General features: G+C 57.9%; 2 protein-coding genes across 2 annotated transcripts in view; one reads left to right on the top strand and one right to left on the bottom strand.

The window, feature by feature from the left end:
• TRAP1 (TNF receptor associated protein 1) overlaps positions 1 to 9,517 on the top strand; it is a gene marked incomplete at its 5' end in the record, with an annotated part of 29,665 nt that extends 20,148 nt beyond the window's left edge. Inside the window, 8 exon segments of the mRNA XM_014589277.1 lie at positions 643 to 712; positions 1,916 to 2,063; positions 2,768 to 2,953; positions 3,405 to 3,543; positions 3,946 to 4,031; positions 5,584 to 5,729; positions 9,111 to 9,183; positions 9,298 to 9,517. Coding sequence (XP_014444763.1) covers positions 643 to 712; positions 1,916 to 2,063; positions 2,768 to 2,953; positions 3,405 to 3,543; positions 3,946 to 4,031; positions 5,584 to 5,729; positions 9,111 to 9,183; positions 9,298 to 9,399 — 950 coding nt within the window.
• The window catches only part of DNASE1 (deoxyribonuclease 1), a 4,005-nt gene continuing 2,668 nt past the window's right edge, over positions 9,474 to 10,810 (bottom strand). The window contains exons 6-9 of the mRNA XM_006140749.3: positions 10,560 to 10,672; positions 10,339 to 10,493; positions 9,917 to 10,013; positions 9,474 to 9,757 (exon numbers count right to left, since the gene is read on the bottom strand). Of these exons, the coding sequence (XP_006140811.1) occupies positions 9,656 to 9,757; positions 9,917 to 10,013; positions 10,339 to 10,493; positions 10,560 to 10,672 (467 nt within the window). The 3' untranslated portion in view covers positions 9,474 to 9,655. The remainder of the gene's footprint in view (positions 9,758 to 9,916; positions 10,014 to 10,338; positions 10,494 to 10,559; positions 10,673 to 10,810) is intronic.

A 10,810-nucleotide genomic window follows, 5' to 3' on the forward strand; every position in this document is an offset into this window, starting at 1 on the left:
CTCAGGCTGGCGAGCGCACGCGCCCTATAGCAAAAACCTCTCCAAAAAAAAAAAAAAAGAATTCAGTGTTTAAACTTTATTTTGTCTTAACACAGAAAGGGGCAAACTAGCCACAAACAGCTATTTTTTTGGCCGTAGGCCATGTTCCCTTGCCAGAGACAAAGAGAAGGAATGTGAGAAATCACCCCCAAGGGGATGGCCATGCCACAACCCCTTCTCCATTATACTCTTGAAATTTTAGGCGCACATTCATAGGGGTCCAGCATGACTTTCAAGCCACTGGGCTTAGGGCTCTAGCTAGTTGGCCACATTGGAGTCCAGGGCCTTCACCACCATGCCACCTGCTGGCACCAGTAGTTAGAATTTTTAATATAAGACCAGGATGTGGTTTTGAAGTGTGGGGCAGGTTCTGGGTGGTGGTGCTGCCCGACTGTGGCCTCAAGTCGCATCTGTGTGATCTGACTTGGGGAGGCGAGCAGGCCTCGGAGGGTGCTGAGGGCTGCCAGCCTCCTCATCCCCTCACTCCCTCACCCCGTGGCACATGGGAGAGTAGGCCACAGACGCATAGGGCAGTCCAGCACACGGAGGACCTGGGCAGGGGTGCAGGCCATGGGGGACTGCCTGACCGGCCGTTTCTCCCAGGTGTGGTGGACAGCGAGGACATCCCCCTGAACCTCAGCCGGGAGCTCCTGCAGGAAAGCGCCCTCATCAGGTGAGCCTTGGATGGGGCTGTCGGGCTTCGGCTGAGGAGGCCCCTTCACCACTTAGCAGAGGGCCCAGGCCTTGGCTCACAGGAACTGAGAGCACAGTGAAAAGCTGGGGAGCCTGGCCTCGTGGGGGCCCTGTGGGTTTCCAGGCACCTGGCCTGGCCTCCAGGGCACGTTCTTGAACAGCTCAGTCTGTGAGCCAGAAGTTCGGGGATGACTGGTCACGTCAGGATGGAGACTAGAAAGGGAGAGAGGCTGAGAGCTGGAGCAGGCCAGGCCTCCCCAGGTAGACTGGGCACCCAGCCTGATGGCCACCTGAGCAGACCTGGCCTAGGTGAGGTGGCGTGTCCCCAGCGGTGCTGCCTTGGGAGTCTCTGTCAGCATACAGTGAGTCACTGAGGTTCTAGGCTTGCCGAACGATTTCCTTTTTATTCACTGTGTGTGCTCCCTAGAGAGAGGCAAGGGTGGGAGTGGGGTGGTAAGAAAGCACCCCCGTGTGATGGTCACAGCCCAATCCTTTCTCCATTTCTGCTATTTTTTGGTGTTTTGGGCATGTGGGCGGGTTTGGTTTGGTTCAGTTTTTGCTATAGGGCACATGCACTCGCCAGAAAGAGAGACAGAGACAGAAAGAAAGAAATCACCCCCTAGGGAGGATGGCCATGCCGCAATTCCTTCTCCTCCCTTCTCCTCTCGGGATCCTGGGCACACATGCACACGCGCCCAGCGTAAGTTTAAGCCACAGGGTCCAGGACTCAAACCGTTGTCGACTACATGGGAGTCCAGTGACGTAGCCATTATGCCTACGCTGGTCCCTGTTTATGACTGTTTTAGAGTTCTGGTGCCACAGCAAAAAGCCTGGCCCACAAACCCTAGCACACTCAGGACTACGTCCCAAAGTGTAATTCTACCATGGGAACTGCTGACCCAAAGGGTAGCTCCGTTCTCTGCTGGGGCCTCTGTTGCAGGGATCTGTCTACAGAGGGTGCTGTTCTCATGCCCACCTCTGGGGGTGCTTGCACCTCGCCGTGTTGCCCCTGGCTGGCCACTTCCAGGCGTCCTCTCTGCCCTCAGTTGGGCCCAGGACGGCAGGTGGCTGCTTGCATCTCCTTGATCACTGGTGGGCTCCGCGTGGTTTCCTGCCTTCCTGCCTTCCTGGCTGCTGGTGTTTTGGACCTTGCTATTCATGTTCATGAACTTCTGTCCTGTAGGAAACTCCGGGACGTTTTACAGCAGAGGCTAATAAAGTTCTTCATTGACCAGAGTAAAAGAGACGCTGAGAAATACGCCAAGTTCTTTGACGATTACGGCATGTTCATGAGGGAGGGCATCGTGACCACCGCCGAGCAGGAGGTCAAGGTAGGACTGTCCGGCAGACCCCACTCTGATCTGCCTTGGCCTGGGCTGTGGAGGTGACCCTGGACTCACGGGGCCCCAGCCGGTGCAGCGGCCCAGAAGAGGCTTCGGCGGGCTCTTCACCAGCAGACGGCCCTGCAGCTCCCAGCACAGCCCCTTCTGCCTCTCGGCTTCTCCCCCAGGTCGCAGCACCCAGCAGGTCAGCTAGGGGTCGCCTGCACCCTTAAGAAGCTCACTGGCTTGTGATGTGTGTACTTGTTGACGGGCCTGTGGTGTATGCCGCGCCCGGGTCCTGGTTTTCCCCGCCTGTCTGCTCTGTCCACCTGAGTCCTAGGCAGGTCCTTTGATCAGGACCTACCATGGTGTCCTCTGCACTCTGTCCCTTGTTGTCCTACATTCGTACCACTCCTGTGCCATCCCAGCTTAGATGAGGCAGCATCCAGGCTGGTGGCCATGGGGCCCAGGCTCCCAGCGTGCTCATCCCCTGGGTTCCAGGCCACACCTGTGCTGAGCTGGCAGCCCTGCCCTCAGTCTTACCCACACGACACCTGCTGGCCACCATTAGCTGCTGCACAGTGGGCTGTGAGCAGGCTAGAGAGTGGGTGTCATGGGTCCTCATGCCTGCTGGAGCCAGGGTTTGACACTGCTGGAACACCTGGGGCCAGGGCCGTGAGTGCCTGGCACAGTGACCTGCCCTTTGTCTACAGGAAGACATAGCCAGGCTGCTGCGCTACGAGTCCTCAGCACTGCCCGCTGGGCAGCTGACCAGTCTCGCAGACTACGCCGCCCGCATGCAGGCTGGCAGCCGCAGCATCTACTACCTGTGCGCCCCCAGCAGGCACCTGGCCGAGCACTCGCCCTACTACGAGGCCATGAAGCAGAAGGATACGGAGGTGGGTGACTGGAAGGGTACGGAGGTGGGTGACTGGCAGGGCGGGGCGAGGCTCCACGGTACCCTGCCCCAAGCCAGGCTTCTCTGCACCGTCTTCCCCATGGGGCTGGGACCAGGACAGGGTGGTCTGAGTGCTGCGAGGGAGGGCTTGAACTTCCCGGCCTAGGGCTGAGTAGAGAAGAGCTAGAGGTGCCGGGAGCCAGAGGGTGAGCAGCGTGAGTCGGGTCCTCGGGCAGAGGCCAGCACCTTGCTTCCTGGGAGATGATGCGGGAACGGCTCTGCTGCTGGCCCACCGGCCTCCCTCAAAACTCCCTGGTGCACCTTCTGCCTCCACGAGGCCAAGGGCCTGGGGTCCCATTGGCTGTCGGCTGCAGCCTTTGCTTCTCACCTCCATGTCCTCCTTCCTGTCGTGGGCGGAGGTCTCCTGGTCCTGACAAGTGTCTGGGCTGCAGGTCCTCTTCTGCTACGAGCAGTTTGACGAGCTGACCCTGCTGCACCTCCGCGAGTTTGACAGGAAGAAGCTGATCTCCGTGGAGACAGACATTGTTGTCGACCACTACAAGGAGGAGAAGTTCGAGGACAGGTCCCCCGGTCAGTGTCCTTTCCTCTGCCAGGGCCGGGGCCAGGTGACGGGGTCAGGGGCTGACGCCACTGTCCTGCAGGGAAATTGTCTCTGGATTTCCTGGGGTTTCTCTCTTCATCTGTCCAGTGAGTAGACGACGCCCCATTTAGATCCCAGGGCTTCTCCAGCGCCTCTCACACGGCTTCCTGCAGTGGAATGTGCTTCCTGAGAGAGCCTGAGTTGCCACGTGAAAGCCGTAACAAAATTAGGTGGGCCTCAGGCCGTCCAGTGTCCTCTCTGAGGCTGGAGTTGTTGCCGAGAAGAGGCTTCCGTAGTTCTTGCCGTGGCGGGACATCTGCATTGGGTGTTGGCCATCTGGGCACGTGCAGGGCGCGAAGTCCCTGAACTCACTCACGCCTGCTCTTCCATAGCCGGGGAGCGCCTGTCAGAGGAGGAGACCGAGGAGCTAATGGCCTGGATGAGAAATGCCCTGGGGTCGCGTGTCACCAACGTGAAGGTGAGGCCTCCCAGGCACACCACTCTGGGCCCCGGTGCCCCGACGGGCTGGCTGACGCGCTGGCTTTGAGTGACTGGCCTAGCAGTGTAGAGGTGGGGACCGTGTGGGTCCATGTGTGCCACCATGTGTTCCTGGCCTGATCCCTCATGCACATGCATGGCACATGTCCTGGCTCTCACACACACACACGTGCTGCCGTGGGTCTCTGCTGCCGCACATACACATATGCAGCTCAGAAGTGCTGCCGGGGCCAGGAGTGTGGTCTCTCCTACCCCACGTTTTAGAGCAGGTGGAATCTGAGCAGTGAGGGCAGCCCAGGGCCTGGTGGGCAGGGAGAGTCCACCATGGCCTGCTGGGGCTGTGGCAGCTGAGGACACAGGGTTTAAAGAAGGGCCCCTCCCAAGCCTACATTCTCCTGTGGGTTCGTAGCAAGGGGTTCCCAGTGGGCTTCAGAGACCTAAGAACCCACTGCTCTAGCTCAGGGCTAGAAGAGAACGACAAGCCAGGGCATCCCGTGCAGGGTTCTGGCTCGGGGACAGGTCCACGGCAGCCCCAAGGAGAGGGCAGGGGCCGGGTGGGCTGGGACAGAGCAGAGGAGGAAGACTCGGCAGGCTCAGGGGTTGCAGAGGGCCTAGGGAGGCAAGGCAGCAGGCCTCGAGAGACGGGCTGGCCTGTGGCCTAGCGGCTAGGATGCTGGATCTCACATGTCCGACCTCACGTTCCATCCCTGGAGCTTGATACACACCCTGAGCACACGCGTGGGGGCCCCGAATCTGAAAGGATGGAGAGATGGAATTGAGATGGTGGCGGGACTGTGCCCCACTGGGGGTGCTTTCCCTCTCTCCATTTCGCTCTGGCAAGGCACGTGCCCTCTGGCAAAGGAGAATAAACGAGGAGGGCCTGGCAGCAGCTCGTGCCGACACGCTCCTCCTCCTGTGCCAGCTCGTTCAGCCCCAGGTCACCCACAAGCCAGGTCGGGTTACTGTCCCCAGTCTGAGGCAGAGTCCCCTAGACCACAGCCAGGGGCCATAGAGGCCGGGTTGGCAGCAAGGGCTTTCCCCTGTCCCCCAGGTGACCAGCTGGGTCTCTGTGCCTGGGCAGGGTCTGCAGGGTGCCAGCACCAACATCTGTCACCTGGGCAGACATGACGGGACAGATGAGAAACTGCCAGGGCGGAGGGTCGCAGGGACAAATACAGACCTGGCAGGGGACCCATAGAGGACCACGCTGAAAACACCACCAGGCGATGGGGACTCTGGTCTTGAGACAGAAGTGGGTGGCCTTGGAGAGAAGGGGGGCCCACTGAGCTCTCACCTCATGGGGGCAGCAGTTCAGGTCCCCTTGTTCAGTGCATTTGGATGGAAGAAGTGTCGTGGCCTGGGCCCCAAGGGGACCTGACCTGCCTTGTTTGTGGGAGCCTCACCCCAGTGACAGACCCTACCAATCCCAGCTCTCCTCATCTCTGGGATCCCCCTGTCCCTTGAGCCCTGAGCCCTTCCTACTCCCGGGACCCCCATCCCAGAGCCCTTCAGCTCCGCACCTCTGGCCTCAGGTGACGCTGCGCCTGGACACCCACCCAGCCATGGTCACCGTGCTGGAGATGGGCGCTGCGCGGCACTTCCTGCGGATGCAGCAGCTGGCCAGGACGCAGGAGGAGCGCGCGCAGTTCCTGCAGCCCACGCTGGAGATCAATCCCAGGTGAGGCCAGGCTGACTGCTCCCGACCACGGGGATGCCTGAGAGGAAGTGGTGACTTCTGGGAGAACAGCTGTGTGACAGCTGCACCTCCGGCCGAACCCTGCCAACCACCGGGCCCTCCTCGAGTCTCCCCAGGACGGTTCTGTCCTTGGGAGCCACAGGCCTGCCTTGGTTAGTTGTTTCCTCACTGCGTGGTTGGCCATCTCTCGTGCACCCTTACACAAGCTGGCTTTGCCCATTGTGAGCTGTCCACGTTGGCTCCCGGGGCCATGCCCGTGCCCTTTGAGAAGTCACTGCCCCTACCCACACGCGAGAGACCACCATGCCATGGCCCGTCTTCACAGCTGAGCACGTCTGTCGTGTGAGCTGCCTCCACACAGGGTGTCGTCCGGTCGTTCTGCTGGACACCGGTGGCTCCAGTTTGGGGTTGAGGATGCTGCTGACCTGTGTCTGGTGCCTGGTAGGACTCCCGTGGCACCCCTGGCAGTGAGTGCTGCGTCCTCCCACAGGGGCGTCCAGCTGCCGCCCACAGGTACTAGGGACCTGGTCCTGACTGCTAAGGCAGTTGGCACTTCCCACCTGTCCTCCAGCCTGGCGTGGCTCTCCTTGAGATATGCCTTTTACAATTCTTTTCTCCTGCTTTCGTCAACTGAGAGTTGTGCGTGCGTGCTTGCAGGCTGGTCTGTAGACAGCATTCTGCATGCGGGTCCTACCCAGCCTCGTGTGGCACCGGGGCCCAGGAGTGTGCCATATACCTGGCTTCTTTGGGCGGCATTGAACACGGGCCTCTCGTGCGGCCTCAGCCTGCCGAGTGGCACTCCCAGCTTTGCCACTGCGCTCAGCCTTCTTTGTGTGTCCTCTGTCACCTGCAGGTTCCTTTTCCCACTTTGTCTTTTCACCTGCTTTAAAGTATCTTCTGACAAGTGGGAGTCCTTAATTATAATCAAACTCATAAACCTTCATTAGTGGGATTTTCAGTTTAGGGAATCTGTCACCAGAGTCAGGTTACAACGTTGCTCTCCATGTGGCTTGGCCTGTGTTCAGTTCCTATCCCCTCTGTATTTAGTTCACCTGGCACGTGCTATTCCATAAAAATGCCCGTTTGTCCTGCCCCACTGAGTGCTAGGCCTATCCTCCCCCTGCCCCGTTGCCTTCCCAGCCGACTGCCAGGTGTCCATGGGCGCACTGGCTCTGCGTGGCCAAAGCCCTCAACCTTCACGTTCTGCCAGGGAGTTCCTGCCTTCATCTGTCTTCACGGACATCTTGACCTCTCTTGGTTCTTAATTACCCTTCCAAGTCCCACCTGTACTCACACGCACTGTCTGGTTGGGTTGCGATTCTAACTGATTCTCTAAATCAGTTTCAGGCCTGGCATCTTCTCTCCTGGTTCTTCCGTCCTGGACAGGACCCCTGTCACTGTCGGGGCTCAGGTCCCCACAGCAGTGGATGTCCTTTGCAGCCTGTGCATTTTGTATGGTGCATTCTTCAACAAGTCTTATTGGACGTTTTAAAGTTTTATTTCATTTTAATTGTCAGAGGGCGTGTATACTTGCCAGAGACACAGACAGTGGTGGGGAGCGAGCACCCCTCAGCGGGGTGTTGTCACGCCCCAGTTCCTTCTCCGCGTCTCCATCCTGTCGGGCTTTGGGCACGCGTGCACGACCTGCGCCTGGCCTGTGCTGTCAAGGCCCTGGGTCCATGACCTGAACTGTCCGGCTGGCCGTGTGAGACCCCCACTCTCTTAACCACACGGCCACACAGCTGACCTTTATATTGATTTTATTTTATTTATTTATTTTAGAGGTTTTTGCTATAGGGCGCCGTGCGCTCACCAGACAGAGACAGAGAGACAGAAAGATAGAAAGCGAGAAATCACCCCCCAGGCGGGATGGCCACGCCGCAATCCCTTCTCCTCCATTCTCCTCTCGGGATCTTGGGTAGGCACGCACGCACACACGCCCGGCGTGAGTTTTAAGCCACTGGGTCCGGGACGCGAACCACGGTTGACTACATGGGAGTCCAGCAACATAGCCATTATGCTAACTGCTGGTCCCTATATTGATTTTATTTTTACATTTAGAATTTGATCCCTCTGGGATTTATTTTGGTCTAAGGAATAAGGTAGGACCTTGTTTTCTGTTGACCAGTCAATCACCCCAACGCTGCTGACTAAAGAGCCTATTTTACGTGAAGTGCAGTCTTTATCAAGTGCTAATCTTTTTCTACCTTGTTACAATCAGCTCAACTGTATTTTTTTGTTTATTTGTTTCATTTAATTTAATTAATTTTGGGGGGCGGGAGACGTTTTTGCTATAGGGTGTGCGCTCGACAGAGAGACAGACAGAAAGCGAGAAATCACCCCCCAGAGAGGATGGCCATGCTGCAATCCCTTTTCCTTTCTCCTTTCAGAATCTGGTTACAAATAAATAATTCTTAACAAATAAATAAAATTACGGGACCAACAGTCCAGTAATGGCTATTGTCACTGGACTCCCATGTAGTTGACCGTGGTTCGCATCCTGGACCCGGTGGTTTAAACTCACGCTGGGCACGTGTGCATGTGTGCCCAAGATCCTGAGAGGAGAATGGAGGAGAAGGGATTGCAGCATGGCCATCCCCCAGGGGGGTGATTTCTCGCTTTCTGTCTCTCTGTCTCTTTTTGTCTTTCTGGTGAGCGCTTGCACCCTGTAGCAAAAAAAACTCTAAAAAAAAAATATTTATTTCATTCCCTCTGTTGTCATTTTTATCTTTTCTTGAAGAATTTTACTTAACTTTATTTATTTACTTTTAATTTGTCCAGAGAGGGACAGAGTGGGGGAGAATGAGAAAGTAAGCCGCCAGGTCCAGAACTCATAGACTGCCGTCGGCCATGTGGGAGTCCAGCGCCCTTAACTACCACGCCACCTGCTGGCCCTTGTTTAAGCCCCTTTTTAAAATTTATTTTTTTTTTTTTTTTTTTTTTTTTTTTTTTTTGAGAGGTTTTTGCTATAGGGCGCGTGCACTGGCCAGACTGAGAGACAGAAAGCGAGAAATCACCCCCCAAGGGGGATGGCCACGCCACAACCCCTTCTCCTCCATTCTCCTCCTGGGATCTTGGGCACGCACGCACACACGCCTGGTGTGAGTTTTAAGCCACCGGGTCTGGGACTCGAACTGCAGTCTACTCCATGGGAGTCCAGCGACATAGCCATTACACTAACTACTGGTTCCTATATGTAACTTTTCTATGCTATTTTTTTGTTTTTGCTTTTACACTAAATCAACCTATCGTGCTTTTTTAAATGTCCTTTCTGACGATCCCGGCACCTCACCGGGAACTGGAGTGTGACAGCAGAGGGCCAGGTCTGTGGCCCAGCCGACATTCTGTGGCTCTGTGTTGCAGGCACATGCTGATCAAGAAGCTCAGCCAGCTGAGAGCAAGCGAGCCCGACCTCGCCCAGCTGCTGGTGGACCAGGTGAGGGGCCTGTCTGCCTCTGAGGCAGGGCTACTCCTTTTTCTCTCAAGCCTCGGTTCGGAGGGAAGCTCTCCTCTCTGTGTCGTGCTTATGTGGTTCCCGCCCGCCTTGCAGATTTACGAGAACGCCATGATCGCGGCAGGGCTGGTGGATGACCCCCGACCCATGGTGGGCCGCCTGAACGACCTTCTTGTCAAGGCCCTAGAGAAACACTGATGGCCCGTGGGCCTGGGCCCGGGGCTGGTGTGGAGCCCCAGACCAGGAGGAAGGACTCGACGCCACCACATGGCCACCTTCTTGGACTTTATTTGCTACATTAAAAGGTGTTTCTTAACCTGTGGGTCAGACTCGCCCGGCCTCAGAAGAGGTCTGGTGCTGCGGTGACAGCTCACGTGCAGACAGGGGAGGCCGGGACAGAGACGGCCCCCGCCTCAGCCCCTTCCTCCAGCTGTGCCTGCCCTGCTGCGGATCACTAGCCGTGCCCAGGAGCAGGCCCCAGGGTCACAGGGTTCTGCGTGCATTGGGTCCTCTTCAGCGTCACCTCCACTGGGTAGTGGTCACTGATGGCAAGGGCCTGTGGGGAGACCACGTGGCTCCTGCACATACTGCATGGCCAGCCCGGCCTGGACCACCTGGTGTGGGAGCAGTGCTGGCGGCAACCACCCAGGCCCAGCTCTCACGAGTTCCCAGTTCCCGGCCCCATTGAGCTGACATGTGAGGGCGGGACACGCACCATGCTTTTGCTCAGTTTGTACGCAGCTTCGAAGTCGAAGGTAGTGGCTGAGTCCGGAACTACAGCTTCTTGGAGCAGAGTCCCGGAGACCACGATCCTGTGATACATTGGGGCCAAAGAGGCCCGCTGTCACCTGCTGTCCTGGCCCAGCCCTCAGGGCTTTTTGGCTTGGGCCTGGAGTCCCGCCCCTGGCGGCAGAGGCTGGACCCTTCCTCAGGGTCACACCCCCAGCCCGTGCCAGCATGGAGGCCGCCTTCCCTTTTACCTCCGAACATGCTTTCTGGGGTGACCATGCACTCACTGAGGACAGCTAAAGCCCAGGAGGCGTGTTCAGAGGTCTTGGCGACTGCGTGTGAAGCTGAACGTACAGTCCGGGTGTTCACGGGGCCCCATGGCCACCCCCGCAGGCAGGCCCTGCTAACCTGTCGTAGGGGCAGTACGTGGACGTGACGGTGGTGTCGGCAGTGTCATCGATCAGCCACTGCAGGGCGGGGTCCGTGCGCAGGCGGATGCCCGGCCACTGGGCCTCGGTCACGTACCGGCAGCCAGCGTTGAAGTCGCCCATCAACATGATGTCCTACTGGGAGACAGCTGTCGGCCCCGGGAGAGACAGAGGCCGCCAGAGCCCACCGCCCAGGCCTACCTCCGTGGCCCACTTCTCCCGAACATCCTGGTAGACATCGTAGAGCGCGTCGATCTCAGCTGCCGCGGCCTCCGGGGCCGCATGCAGGGGGACAATGGTGAACGTCTTAACATCTGAGAGACAGTGGGCACACTAAGGGCACGCAACGTGGGGGTGGCTGTGGGGGCCACACCCCTGCAGGCTGGCTCAATCATGCTAAGGCTTTTCAAAGTGACCTGACCCTGAAGGTAAACAGCACTGGGGGGGCAGCA

Source organism: Tupaia chinensis, unplaced genomic scaffold (genome assembly GCF_000334495.1).
Source record: "Tupaia chinensis unplaced genomic scaffold, TupChi_1.0 Scaffold000042_2, whole genome shotgun sequence".
Taxonomy (NCBI): domain Eukaryota; kingdom Metazoa; phylum Chordata; class Mammalia; order Scandentia; family Tupaiidae; genus Tupaia; species Tupaia belangeri.